Genomic DNA, 13,350 nt, shown 5'->3' with positions numbered 1-13,350 from the left:
AGCCTCAGCTACTTAGGCTCTCAGCAACTTAGTGAGACCCTGTTTCCAAACAAAGTAAAGTATAAAATAGGTCTGGGAGTGTAGCCCGGAGGTAGAAAAGCCCATGGGTTCCACCCATGTGTGTAACACACACACACCAAAACAAAACAAAACAAAACAGAAAACATGATTTAGCCAGGCACGGTGGCGCAGGCCTGTAATCCCAGTACTTGGGAGGTGAGGCAGGATTGCAGGTTAGAGGATAGCCTCAGCAAGTAGTGAGACTCATCAACACAGCAAGACCCTGTTTCAGAATAAAAATAAAAAGGGCCAGGAATGTAAGTTGGAGATAGAATGCCCCTTGATTCAATCCCCAGTATCACAAAAAATACCTGATTTAAAGTATATGATGCATAGACACAATATTCTTAAACACAATATTTTGTATATCTTTCATTTGAGGTTTCCAATTCATTTATTTATTCGATGTATGATTCCCAGTTTATTTCAGAGAAAACTGAGGAACAAGCAAATGTTCACATGATAGAGTATAATAAAGTTTCCCTACAATGCTCTAATTATGCGGGGCATGGTGGCGCATGCTTGTAATCCCTGCGTTTGGGAGAGGAGGATCGCTCTGGTTCGAAGCCAGCCCTTCTGGCTTAAGAGACCCTGTTTCAAAAAAAAAAAAAAAAAAGTATAAAATAGGTCTGGGAGTGTAGCCCGGAGGTAGAAGGGCTTCCAGGAACCTCAGTACCACCAACAAAACAAAACAAAACAAAACAATGCTCTAATTATTTTTGCAATTATTTTTTATGTTAATAGTGCCCAAGAAGCCCAGCATGGTAGCACATGCTTGTAATCCCAGCATTCGGGAGTCAGAGACCAGAGAATAAGGGTGCGCTGACAGCCTCAGTCAGTGAGACCCTGTTTCAAAACATAAAAAGACTTAAAAAAAAATAGGCCTGGAGGTGTAGCTCGGAGGTACGAAGCCCCTGGGTTCCATCCCCAGTACCAGGAGAAAAAAAAAAAAAAGTAGGGCACAGGACCTCCTGCATGCTAGGGAAGCATTCCATTACCAAGCTACAGCCACAGCCCACAGCCCTTTTCATTTTTATTTATTTTTGCAGTACTGGGGATGGAACCCAGGGGCATTCTATCTCTGAACTACATTCCCAGCCCTATTTTTTTATTTATTTTGAAACAGGGGCTCACTGAGTGGCAAAGGACCTCATTAAGTAGAGGCTGGTTGTAAACCGAGATCCTCCTGTCTCAGCCTCCCAAATGCTGATATTATAAACCTGCACCATCACACTGGCCCTTTTTATTTTTTGAGACAGGATCTCCCTAAGTTGCCCAGGTTGACTTTGAGCTTGGATCCTCAGCCTGGCCAGTAGCTGGGATTACAAATATACACCACCATGCCTTGCATATTTACAATATATTTTTATGAAAAGTTTCAAACATGCAGACAAAACTAAAGAATCTAATATTTGTATATGTTCTCCTTAATTATGGATACCACATTTAATTATATTTTTTCGGGGCTAATGTACTAGAGAGTATATATGTTGAATCAGTCAGACACACCAATTCATGCTAAGTATAAAAATATCCCACTTGTTGCCTTAGGAGTTTACAACGATGCATAAACGTTCATTGTGGTTCTGAAGAAAAATTATGGCTTTGAAAAAAATTTTGTGGCTTTGAAAAAAATTATGGAAGACAAAACATCCATTCTGTCTTGTTATAATTTACAATCCATGAAAAGAGTAGAGGAGGAAAGAGAAAGAAGAATTAATATTTATTACAAGTTGAGATGTGCGAGGGATAGCACTAGACATTCTTGCATATATTATCACGTTTGATCCACACAACTACCTATGAGATATATTATTTCCAATTTTAACATAAAGAAACAGGCTCAGAGAAGTCCAGTAACTTGTCTGCATATTTGAATTAAAAGCTTAAGTTTTTCCCACCATTTCTGGATGCATCCTTTTCGAGATCTTTTCTGGATTCTACTTTATGTTTAGTTTTCCCCACTAGAAAGCAGGGATAGACCACTGCTTCTTTTCCACTACAGAAGTGTTAGATATCTGATCATTAGGAAGCGAAGATTAGATACCAGTCATATCAGGAATAAACTACGATTCCCAAAATGCATGGGGGAAGAGGCTGACTCCTGTCGGGGAGACAGGTCCAGCTTCAGGGCAAAGGTGACCCTGTCGGGTCGGGCGGCGAGGCGGGCGCGGCAGGTCCCGGCCTCTTTTCTGGTGCATTCAGGGACTTGTAGTTCCCCTCTCGCGCCGAGGTGCCCTGCGGGGGCAGCTCTCTGACTCCAAGTCCCGTGATGCCCCGGGGCCCGGGCAGCGCCTGCGTGTTGAAGCCGGGGGAGCGTGCGGGCAGTGCTCGTGGCGGGAGGAGTAAAGATGGCGGCGCGGTGGTCTCCGCCTTCTGCTCCCGGCTGAAGTGCGCGGAGGGAGGCGGCAGCGGCAACCCCAGCCGCACGAGCAGTCGAGCGGTGATAGTTTCGGCAGCAGGTGCCGAGGCGGGAGACATGGCGGAACTGGAGCACCTGGGCGGGAAGCGGGCAGAGTCGGCACGAATGCGGCGGGCTGAGCAGCTGCGACGCTGGCGGGGCTCGCTGACTGAGCAGGAGCCCGCGGAGCGGCGGGGCGCGGGGCGGCAGGCGCAGACGCGGCACGGGAGCCCCCGGGTCCGCTTCGAGGACGGCGCTGTGTTCCTGGCCGCCTGCTCCAGTGGGGACACCGACGAGGTGAAAAAGCTTCTGGCACGAGGTGCTGATATCAACACGGTCAACGTGGACGGCTTGACAGCCCTGCACCAGGTAATTCCCTTTTCAGTCTCCTGCTGCTGAGCCTGTGACCGTGCGATCCGCCCCATGGAGAGTATTAGTTTCATCGCCAGCCCTGTTGCATGGTTACTGCTCCTTTGGTCAACTCGCTTTCATTCTTAGCCACCTTCCTCCACTAATCGGGTCTTTCTCCGACCCCAGGGTTTCAACCTGAGGGAATACTGTAACCCCCAAGCCTGGTCAGTGTTTGTATTTCCCTCCACCTACTTGAGTTGTCATGGTTACTGATGATTTGGTCTCCATGTTATCCCTGTAGATTAGTCATCTACCCTTCTGTCTTGGTGTGCCGGTAAACAGTGTCAACTCAATGTGTATAGTTAGTAGCATTTGTCTGATGCCCTTTCAGAAAATTCGATTTTCTGTTTGTGTGGCCCCGTTACCAAATATCTTAGATCACTTAAAGAGTAAATCCCTATACTGGGCTAGGGCAAACAGATCTTGTGAAACCACATCTCTTGTTTTACTGATTTGTAGTGCTCTAAATACAATTTGAGCCTTTTCCTGGCTATCGCTCCTGGAACACCCTTGACCTCATTGTTATGTTTTATTTTCTTCCCTCCGCCTTTTCTCTGGAGGACTAAACTACTGAATCACTTATATCTCTTTGATACTTATGGAATATCTTTTCAACTTTTTTCCCCCTTAAAGCCCTATGTAGAAATACTATGTATATAGCTATAGTAGAGTATATGGGGATGACCTAACAGTTCTGTCCTTGGAAATAACACCTTTAACTTTTCTCACTTATGCAACAATATTCTGTGTATACTGACTCTCATAACTAACTCCACCCTCTCTCCCCAAGTGAACTTCATCAGTTATTTTGGTGAGCGGAGTGTTGGGCACTTACTCTTAATATTTTTCTTTTGCTCTTTGTGCAAAGTGAATATGTTTACATGAGAACCCACTTCTAAATAATTCATACCAGGCATGTTGGCCCCCACCTGTAATTCCAGCTACTTGGGAGGCTGAGGCAAGAGGATCACAAGTTCAAGGCCAGACTCTGGCCACCTTAGCGAGACCCTATCTCAAAATAAAGTAAAGGAGCCCGATGTGGTGGCACACGCTTGTAATCCCAGCAAAGGAGCCCGGTGTGGTGGCACACGCTTGTAATCCCAGCATTCGGGAGGCTGAGACTGGAGGATCCAAGGATCGCGGTTTGCGGACAGCCTCAGCTACTTAGTGAGGCCCTCTGCAACTCAGACCCGTTTCAAAATAAGGGTTGGAGGAGTAGCTTAGTGGTAGAGGCTTGCCTAGCATGCAAAAAATCCTCAGTTAAATCCCCACTACTGCAACAACAACATGAAAAAAAAAAAAAGATATTAACTGGGCAAGTAAAGTTTGTTATGTTTGTAAAAAAATAATAATTTAACTTTATGTTAAACCAGTTCCCAAAATATATTTAGCCAATATCTTTTTTTTTTTCTTTTCTTTTTGCGGGTCTGGGGATGGAACCCAGGGGGCATTTGACTTCTGAGCTACACTCTTTATTTTGAAACAGGGTCTCACTAAGTTGCAGAGGGCTTCACTAAGTAGTTGAGGCTGCCAATGAACCGCCATCCTCCTGTCTCAGCCTCTCAAATGCTGGGATTACAAGCGTGCACCACCATGCCAGGCAGCCAATATTTTTGCATCTCTTCTCTTTCAGGTGGAAGAAACTTCTCTTTATACCCCAGTTTTATCCATTTTTGTGCTTTTTTTTTTTTTTTTTTTTTGGTAGAACTGGGGATTGGACCCTGAGGCAGTTTACCTCTAAGCTACACCCCCCCTCCAGCCCTATTTTTTATTCTTTATTTTGAAACAGAGTCTCACTAAGTTGCAGAGGGCTTCACTAAGTAGCTGAGGCTAGGTGTGAACCTGTGATTCTCCTGTCTCAGCCTCCCAGGTATTACAAGCCTGTGCTATCACGCCCGCTCATTTTTTGTGTATATAACAGTGCCCCACCTAAGGGCAGCAACCAGCTATGTTTATGTAATGATTTACTGTTTAAAAGTGATTTCAAGGCCTGGCATGGTGGTGCACGCTTGTAATTCCCGCGCTTGGAGGCTGAGACAGGAGAATTGCACAGGTTCGAAGCCAGCCTCAGCTACTTAGTGAGGCTCTCAGCAACTGAGTGAGACCCTGTTTCCAAATAAAGTATAAATTAGGTCTGGGAGTATAGCCTGGAGGTAGAAAGCCCCTGGGTTCCACCCCCAGTACCACACACACACACACACACACACACACACACATACACACAATTTCATATGTCTTTCCTCATGTGAGTCTCAGTAATGATCCTGTGAAGTCCATGTGGCAGGTAATGCCGTTATTCTCATTTCCAAGATGAGGAAACTGAAGCTTAGAAAAATTGTTACTTGCGCAAGGTTAAAAAGGAGAGAAATTGCCAGTAGATGCAGATTTTTCAAATTTAAATTTCAGAGTTCTGTATCCCACAGAATATGAAACTGAATATAAATAAAGAGAGAAACTAAGAGAAGAACCACATTAAATTTTAATTAAAAATTAAACCAGATTTCTGAGCTTTTTGGAAAGGTTCATTCTTAGTTTTTAGATGTGCATGTGTTATGGAAGAGATTGAGATCTGGATTTTGGAAATCCTTTTATGGATGTTTAGAGAACAGAGAAATGTAATCAAGCTTTCTAGTCCCTGTTTTCCCTTTTCCCAGTCATTATTCTCTTGAAGTACTATTTTCTTAGTGTAACTCAGTAACCTTGTTCCCCTTTTTTGGGGGGGGGGTGGTACTGGGATTCCTGGAAACCCTTCTACCTCCAGGCTACACTCCCAGACCTATTTTTATTTTTATTATTAATTAATTAATTAATTAATTAATTAATTTTTGGTGGTACTGGGGTTCCTGGAAGCCCTTCTATCTCCAGGCTACACTCACAGACCTATTTTTATTTTTTATTTTATTTTTATTTTTGGTGGTACTGGGGTTCCTGGAAGCCCTTCTACCTCCGGGCTACACTCCCAGACTTATTTATTTATTTATTTTTTGGTGGTACTGGGGTTCCTGGAAGCCCTTCTACCTCCGGGCTATACTCCCAGACCTATTTTTATATTTTTGAAACAGGGTCTCTTACGCCAGCACGGCTGGCTTCGAACCTGAGCGATCTTCCTGTCTCTGCCTCCCAAGCGCGGGGATTACAAGCGTGTGCCACCACGCCCGGCCTCTATTTTTATATTTTTATTTGGAAACAGGGTCTCCTAAGCTAGCAAGGCTGGCTTCGAACCTGCGTGAATCTGTCTCTGCCTCCCAAGTGTGGGGATTACAAGCGTGTGCCATCATGCCCGGCACCTTGTTTCTTTTAAAATGAAGGAGCCAGCTAAGTCTGGTCCTTCCCATACACGTGTGTGTGTGTGTGGGGGGAGGGGGTCCTGGGATTGAATTTAGGGGCATTCTACCTCTGAGCTATACTTCAGGCCCTGTTTTATTTATTTAGTATGAAACAGGGTCTCACTAAGTCACGGAGGACCTCTGTAAGTTGCTGAGGCCACCTGGGAACCTACAGTCCTTCTGTGTCAGTGCCCAAATACTGGGATTATAAGCGATCCCCACCAACACATTTTTTTCCCCTTCTCATACACATTTTAATGTCATTGTGAGAAAAGTACTTTCTTTGAGATCACTCATGGTAGACTTTCCAGTTTCTAGTAACCATGTTTCTGAACTCTTCTCCTGATGCTGAGTACCTTAGTTCCTGCCTTTCTCTCTTCTTTACCACCCCATTTGTGAAGTGCAGTATCTCACTACATGCTGCACTTCCAGTAGTTTCTTGAAATAGGAGAGGAACAGGACAGCAGTTATGGATTTTTTTTATTATTATCTGCAAATGTAATATAGACATTCCTTCACATCTACAGGGTAAGTTGAACTGAACAGGTATACTCAATACTAGATGAATTCAGCTAAAGATTAGGCTGCGCAAAGATTTGAAGTCAAGAGCCGGGTGTGGTGGCACACCCTTGTAAATCCCAGCATTCGGGAGGCTGAGACAGGAGGGAGGATCAAAGTTCTTAGACAGCCTCAGCTACTTAGGCCCTCTGCAACTTAGTGAGACCCTGTTTCAAAATGACAAAAAATAGGGCTGGGGGTGTAGCTCAGAGGGAGAATGCCCCTGGGTTCCATCCCCAGTACTGGGAAAAAAAAAAAAAAAAAAAAAAGATTTGAAGTCAAAACAACCTCTTTTGAAAAACTTTCTTTTTGAATCAAGACAAGGGACCGTTATTGGCTTAGGAACTCTTATAAATCATGCAAAGAGTTAAAATGTGTTTCTCCAGGATCTAAAGAACTCTTATGGTACATAAAAGATTATTTTCAAAACATTAAGACCAGAGCTTCCAGTTGCTGAGCCACCTACATTACTGCTGATTTGTTTCTGTAAAATTAAGAATGAGTGGTAGAGATATCTGAATTATTTAGTTAAAATATCCATTTGTTACATAAGCATGCTATGCATTATCTGGATAATAGCTTCCTTTCCTTTGTTTTGGCCAGGGCTACTTGACCAGCTGTGGATTATCATCTTGGTGTAATGGAAGAACCCGTTTATAATATTGGGGGTCAGATTTTCTCCTTTTCCCACAAGGTCACAGTAGACAATTTGCACTCTCTGCAGGTTGTAGTATGTTGATGCCACTTTTGACTTAGAGACCTTTCATTCTTGGCAGCCTTTGCTGAGACCACGAGGTGCTTGAGTCAAAGATTACAAGCTCCAGGAGGCCTATTAATAATACTTGAAATAGACTGTGATAAAAACTATCTCAAAGGTTAGATCAACTCTGATGAAAGCCTTGGAAACTGAGGTAGACTAACTACCTTTTGTGAATAAATTAAGGTTTGGTAGTCTGATTTAGTTCCTGGAATCTTTAGTGAAAAAGGTGTTATTCTAATTATATATCCTTGAAAGCATTTGCTCACAAAGAATTTCTATTTACTTATTTATTTTGTGGTCCTGACACCTCTGTCTTTTTTTTCTTTTTTTCTTTTTTTTTTAGGTTCTGGGGATGGAATCCAGGGGCATTTGACCTCTAAGCTATACTCCCTGTCCTATTTTTAAAAATTCTTTATTTTGAAACAGGGTCTCACTAAGTTGCCAAGGGCCTCACTAAATAACTGAGACTGTCCGCAGACTGCGATCCTCCAGTCTCAGCCTCTCAAATGTTGGGATTACAACTGTGTGCCACCATGCCCAGCTATCCCAAGTCCTTTTTTATTGTCTATTTTGAAACAGGGTCTCACCAAGTTGCAGAGAGCTTCACTATGTTGCTGAGGCTGGCTGGGAACCTGTTCTACTCTTGTCTCTGCCTTCCAAATACTGGGACTGCAAGTATGTGCCACCATGTTCAGCTTTTCATTATATTTGTGCCTATATATTATAGGAAGGAATGTGCATGTTAATAATTCTATGTGGACTAGTACTTTTTTTTTGCAGTACTGGGGATGGAACCCAGGGATATTCTACCTCCAATCTATGTCCCCAGCACTATTTTTTTATTCTTTTTTTTGAAATAGGGTCTTACTAGTAAGAGGGCATTACTAAGTAGCTGAGGCTGACTCTGAACCTGCAACCCTCCTGTCTCAGCATACAAGCGTATGCCACCACGCCTGGCTCTGGACTGATACTATTTATTTATTTATTTATTTATTTATTTATTTATTTATTTATTTATGTGAGGTTGGAACTCATGGGCTTTTCTACCTCCGGGCTACACTCCCAGACCTATTTTATACTTTATTTGGAAACAGGGTCTCACTAAGTTGCTGAGAGCCTCACTAAGTAGCTGAGGCTGGCTTCGAACCTGTGCGATTCTCCTGTCTTAGCCTTCCCAAACGCTGGAATTACAAGTGTGCGCCACCACACCCGGCTGGACTGGTACTTTTAAAGTTTAATCTATGCAGTAAGGTTGATTCTTAGCACTTTTCTTGGTATACTAAGTATACCTCCAGACCTAGAAACAAACTCTTAGAAACTATAACAAATTTTTGAGCTGTTGTAAAAGGCAAGTGCTTGCTTTCAGAATAGAGATTTTTTTTTTAAATTCATTAAGATGAATGTCTGCTTAAACTGAGCATTGTGTCTCTTTCCACCTCTAATGTAAGTACATGGGAGGCTGAGACAGGAGGAACACAGGTTTAAGACCAGCCTCAACAACATAACAAGGCCTTGTTTCAAAAAAGGGGGGGGGGTGTATAGCACAGAGGTTGAATGCTCCTGAGTTCAATGACCAGTACCAAAAAAAGAGGAATGCCTGATTTTCTTTCAGCATATATTATATATTGGCACTTATATCTGTTTTGGTTAGGAATACTGATAACCATCAACATATGTCTTGTCTCTAGCCCATTCTGATCAGTCTTCATTTAGAGAGATATCAAGGAGATTACAATAATACCATGCTTTATTCAGAAATTAAAATTGGCAGCCGGGCGTGGTGGCACATGCTTATACTACCAGCATTTGGGAGGCTGAGACAGGAGGAAGGCAGTTTGCGGACAGCCTCAACTTCTTAGTGAGGTCCTTTGCAATTCAGTGAGACCCTGTTTCAAAATAAAGAATAAAAAAATAGGGCTGGAGGTGTAGCTTGGAGGTAGTATGCCCCTGGGCTCCATCCCCAGTACCGAAAAAAGAAATTAAAATTGGCTTTGTAACGTTCTCAGGGTCACCGCAAACTGGAATGTAACTTGTCATTCTAGATTTGTTTCACTCTCACCCTGTATTCTGAGGGAGTTAGTTAGACTTACATGTTTATCTGGAAAAGATGTAAAGATAGGGAGAGATTGAAGGAGGAGGATAGGCAGAACAGTTTTGGGTTTTTTTTGTTGTTTCTTTTTTTGCAGTACTGGGGAGGGAATCCAGGGGCATTCTACCTCCAAGCTACACCCCCCCGCCCTACTTTTTATTCTTTATTTTGAAACAGGGTCTCCTTGAGTTGCAAAGGGCCTCACTAAGTAGCTGAGGCTGTCCACGAACTGCGATCCTCCTGTCTTAGCCTCCCGAATGCTGGGATTACAAGTGCGCAGCTTCATGCCTGGCTAAGCAGAGCAATTTAAAATCAGAGTAAAACAGAAGACTAAGATGACAATGTGTTCAGTTCAGTGTAAGGCAGTATGTTATATATGCTAACTTATTTAATAGTGTAAAACTTGTCTCCTGTTCCTTTTTCTTTTATTCCAAACTCAATACTTATTTCTCTCATAGTTCCATCTGTGAAGTGACTTTTGCCTTACCTTGGGTCTTGTTTTATTCTGCTTAGTGTCAGGACACACGGCAATATGGGATTCAGAAAGTCCTGTTGGCTCCTTCCTTCATCATTGTTCATCAAGAACTGTCATTTATCCTAATCATTTTTGTATCTTACTTCTTAAAATTGGTTAATGTAATGCGTCAGACTATAATGGGCTCCTAGCCCCTTGTTACATATTAGTCCCAAGTTTCCATTTTATAGTAGCCTTAAAAGCCAGTTTTGGACATTAGTTTTTTAATTTATTTTGAAAGCATAGATGCAAATGACTTTTATATATTTCCTAGCCAAAGTTTTCTTACCCATTCTCAAACTCCTATTGAATAACTGTATGCTGCTAATTTTTTTTTTTTTTTTTTTTTTTGGATCTGGGCATGGAACCCAGGGCTCTGGGTTCGACCTCTGAGCTACACCCCCGCCCTATTTTTTAGTCTTTATTTTGAAACCAGGTCTAACTGAGTTGCAGAGGGCCTCACTAGGTAGCTGAGGCTGTCCACGAACCGCGATCCTCCAGGTCTCAGCCTCCTGAATGCTGGGATTACAAGCGTGCGCCACCACGCCCGGCTTATGCTGCTAATTTGAACTTTTGGAATTTTCTCTGTAAGTCTTCTAAAATAGGCAACTGTCAATATATGTAGATTGAACATAATTTTGCTGAAGGTAAGAGGCTAGACAAGTCTTGTTGGTAACTTTTTTTTTTATGGTACTAGGGATGGAACCCAGCGACTTTCTACCTCTGGGCTACACTCCCAGACCTATTTTTTTTAAAATATATATTTTATTTGAAAAGAGTGTCTCACTAAGTTGCTGAGAGCCAGCTGAGGCTGGCTTTGAACCTGTACGATTCCCCTGTCTCAGCCTCCCAAGTACTGGTATTATAAGCATGTGCCACCATGCCCGGATGGTGACTTAAATTTAAGTAATTGTTTATTTTTACTTTTCAACATTTTAAATTAGGATATACTTTAATTAAGTAAGTAATTTATTTATTTTGAGGAATTGGGAATTGAACTCAGACGCATTCTCCCTCTGTGTTATACCCCTGGCTTTATTTTGAAACAGGGTCTCACTAAGTTGTGGAGGATCTCACTAAGTAGATGAGGCTGGCGGTGAACCTGGATCTTCCTGTCTCAGTCTCCCAAGTACTGGAATTACAAGAGTGTGCCATTATACCTGGCTTAGGTATACTGTATATACAGTAAAACTCAGCCTTCTTTTGTAGAGCCCCATGAGTTTTGAGATGTGTAACCTCCACCATAATCAAGATGTAGAACATAGCCAGGTGTGGTGGTGCACGCTTGTAATCCTAGCATTTGGGAGGCTGAGGCAGGAATTTGGGAGGCTGAGGCAGGAGGATTGCAGTTCGAGGACAGCCTCAGCTACTTAGTGAGGCCCTTTGCAACACAGTGAGACCCTGTTTCAAAAATAAAAAAAATGCCCGGCATGGTGATGCACACTTCTAATCCCAGCCTTAAACAATTATGCCTCTTCCTCCAGGATGTTAACCCCATGTATGAGGGCTCCATTCTCATAATCTAATTACTTCTCAAAGCCCCCACCTCCTCAAATGAATTAAAATTCATGACCTAATTACTTCCCAAAGCCTCCACTTCCACAAATAAATTAAGAGGAGCTACAGACATTTAGTCCATAACACATCCTTGCTTGCATTTGATGTTGACTTTTTTTTTTGTACTGGGAATTGAGCCCAAGGGCACCTCTGAATTACATCCCCCCCCCCCCCGCCCCCCGTCATTGAACCTGCAATTTTCTTGTTTCAGCCTCCCAAGTACTGAGACTACAGGCCTGCGCCATGGCACCCAGCTCATGTGTAATCTTTGAATGAGCAATTTCAGTAGAGAGATGTTTTTTAAGGACTTTGATGGAGGTTACATAAAGTTCTTTTTGTACTATTGAGGATAACATAAGTTAGTGTTTCTGTTAACTTCTTTTTTTTTTTTTTGGTGGTACTGGGGTTCCTGGAAGCCCTTCTACCTCTGGGCTACACTCCCAGACCTATTTTATTTTTGGAAACAGGGTCTCTTAAGCCAGCGCGGCTGGCTTCGAACCTGCGTGATCCATTTGTTTTTGCCTTTCAAGCGTGGGGATTACAAGCGTGCGACACCACGCCTGGCTATTAACGTCTTTTTTTTGTAGGTTTGGAGATGGAACCCAGAGGCATTCAACCTCCGAACCACACCCCCTGCCCTATTTTTTATTTATTTTGAAACAGGGTCTCACTAAGTTGCAGAGGGCCTTAATAAGTAGCTGAGGCTGTCTGTGAACTGTGATCCTCCGGTTTCAGCCTCCCAAATGCTGGGATTACAAGCCTGTGCCACCATGCCAGGCTTCTGTTAACTTCTTTAAGAGAAAAAAAAAAAGTAGACCTTTCATCAATATGATTGTAATTTAAATTAGGGATCAAAATATACAACAGGAGTCCTTGAGAGTCCTGTTTCTAGCTAGTTACAATGGTTTTATTATTTGTGATTTAAGAATGTTTTAGGATATTAAATCTGACAGTAGGGCAGGCAGGCTATACCTCTATTATTGACAGGCTCATTAGCTAGGTTAGATTATTCTGCTTTCCGTCTGGTTTGATCTGTCTCCCATTCATTAGTGCTTTCACTGGAAGGCAGCCTGGGGGGCGCAGTGCTAGGGAGGTCAGTGCCAATGAGTTCCTTCTGCCACTTACTCTCTTAGCATTTATTTATTGAACATTTAATTTATATTTCCTGCTGTGCTTCTTGTTACTTTTTACTTAGCAATAGTTAGAAACTACATTGAATTTTGGTTAACAGAATAGCTGATTCCTCTTACCACTCAGAATGTGTTGTTTGTAAACTGATTTACAGATTGATTTAGAGATTTGCTCTGGTTCAGATTGGAACTTTTTTGGGCAAGTTTTAAGTATCAGAAGGCATACAATGTCTAGTTATCTCTCTCTCTCTCTCTCTCTCTCTCTCTCTCTCTCTTTCTCTCTCTCTGTGTGTGTGTGTGTGTGTGTGTGTGTGTGTGTGTGTGTGTGAGAGAGAGAGAGAGAGAGAGAGAGAGAGAGAGAGAGAGAGATTGATTGATTGATTAGTGGCCATTGATGGCCTAATAGAATTTTGAAATTTCAGGCCAGTCTTGACCTGAATTCTGTTAACTAAGTAATTCTTCTACTCATCATATCTTGTGTTGAGTTTCTAGTTAGGATACCAGTGATCAGATTAAAAAATGCAAATTGCAGCCAGGTGTGGTG

At 42.5% G+C, this 13,350-nt stretch overlaps 1 protein-coding gene across 8 annotated transcripts in view; it reads left to right on the top strand.

Annotated features, from left to right (window-relative positions):
* Positions 1-2,539: 2,539 nt before the first annotated feature.
* The window catches only part of PPP1R12B (protein phosphatase 1 regulatory subunit 12B), a gene marked incomplete at both ends in the record, with an annotated part of 232,936 nt that continues 222,125 nt past the window's right edge, over positions 2,540-13,350 (top strand). For all 8 annotated transcript variants that reach the window (XM_080698454.1, XM_080698453.1, XM_080698449.1 and 5 more), the window contains one exon: positions 2,540-2,830. In XM_080698454.1, coding sequence (XP_080554580.1) covers positions 2,540-2,830 — 291 coding nt within the window. The remainder of the gene's footprint in view (positions 2,831-13,350) is intronic.

The sequence above is a fragment of the Muscardinus avellanarius genome (genome assembly GCF_963383645.1).
Source record: "Muscardinus avellanarius genome assembly, chromosome: 7".
Lineage (NCBI taxonomy): Eukaryota > Metazoa > Chordata > Mammalia > Rodentia > Gliridae > Muscardinus > Muscardinus avellanarius.
This window is presented reverse-complemented; position numbering and strand designations above follow the sequence as displayed.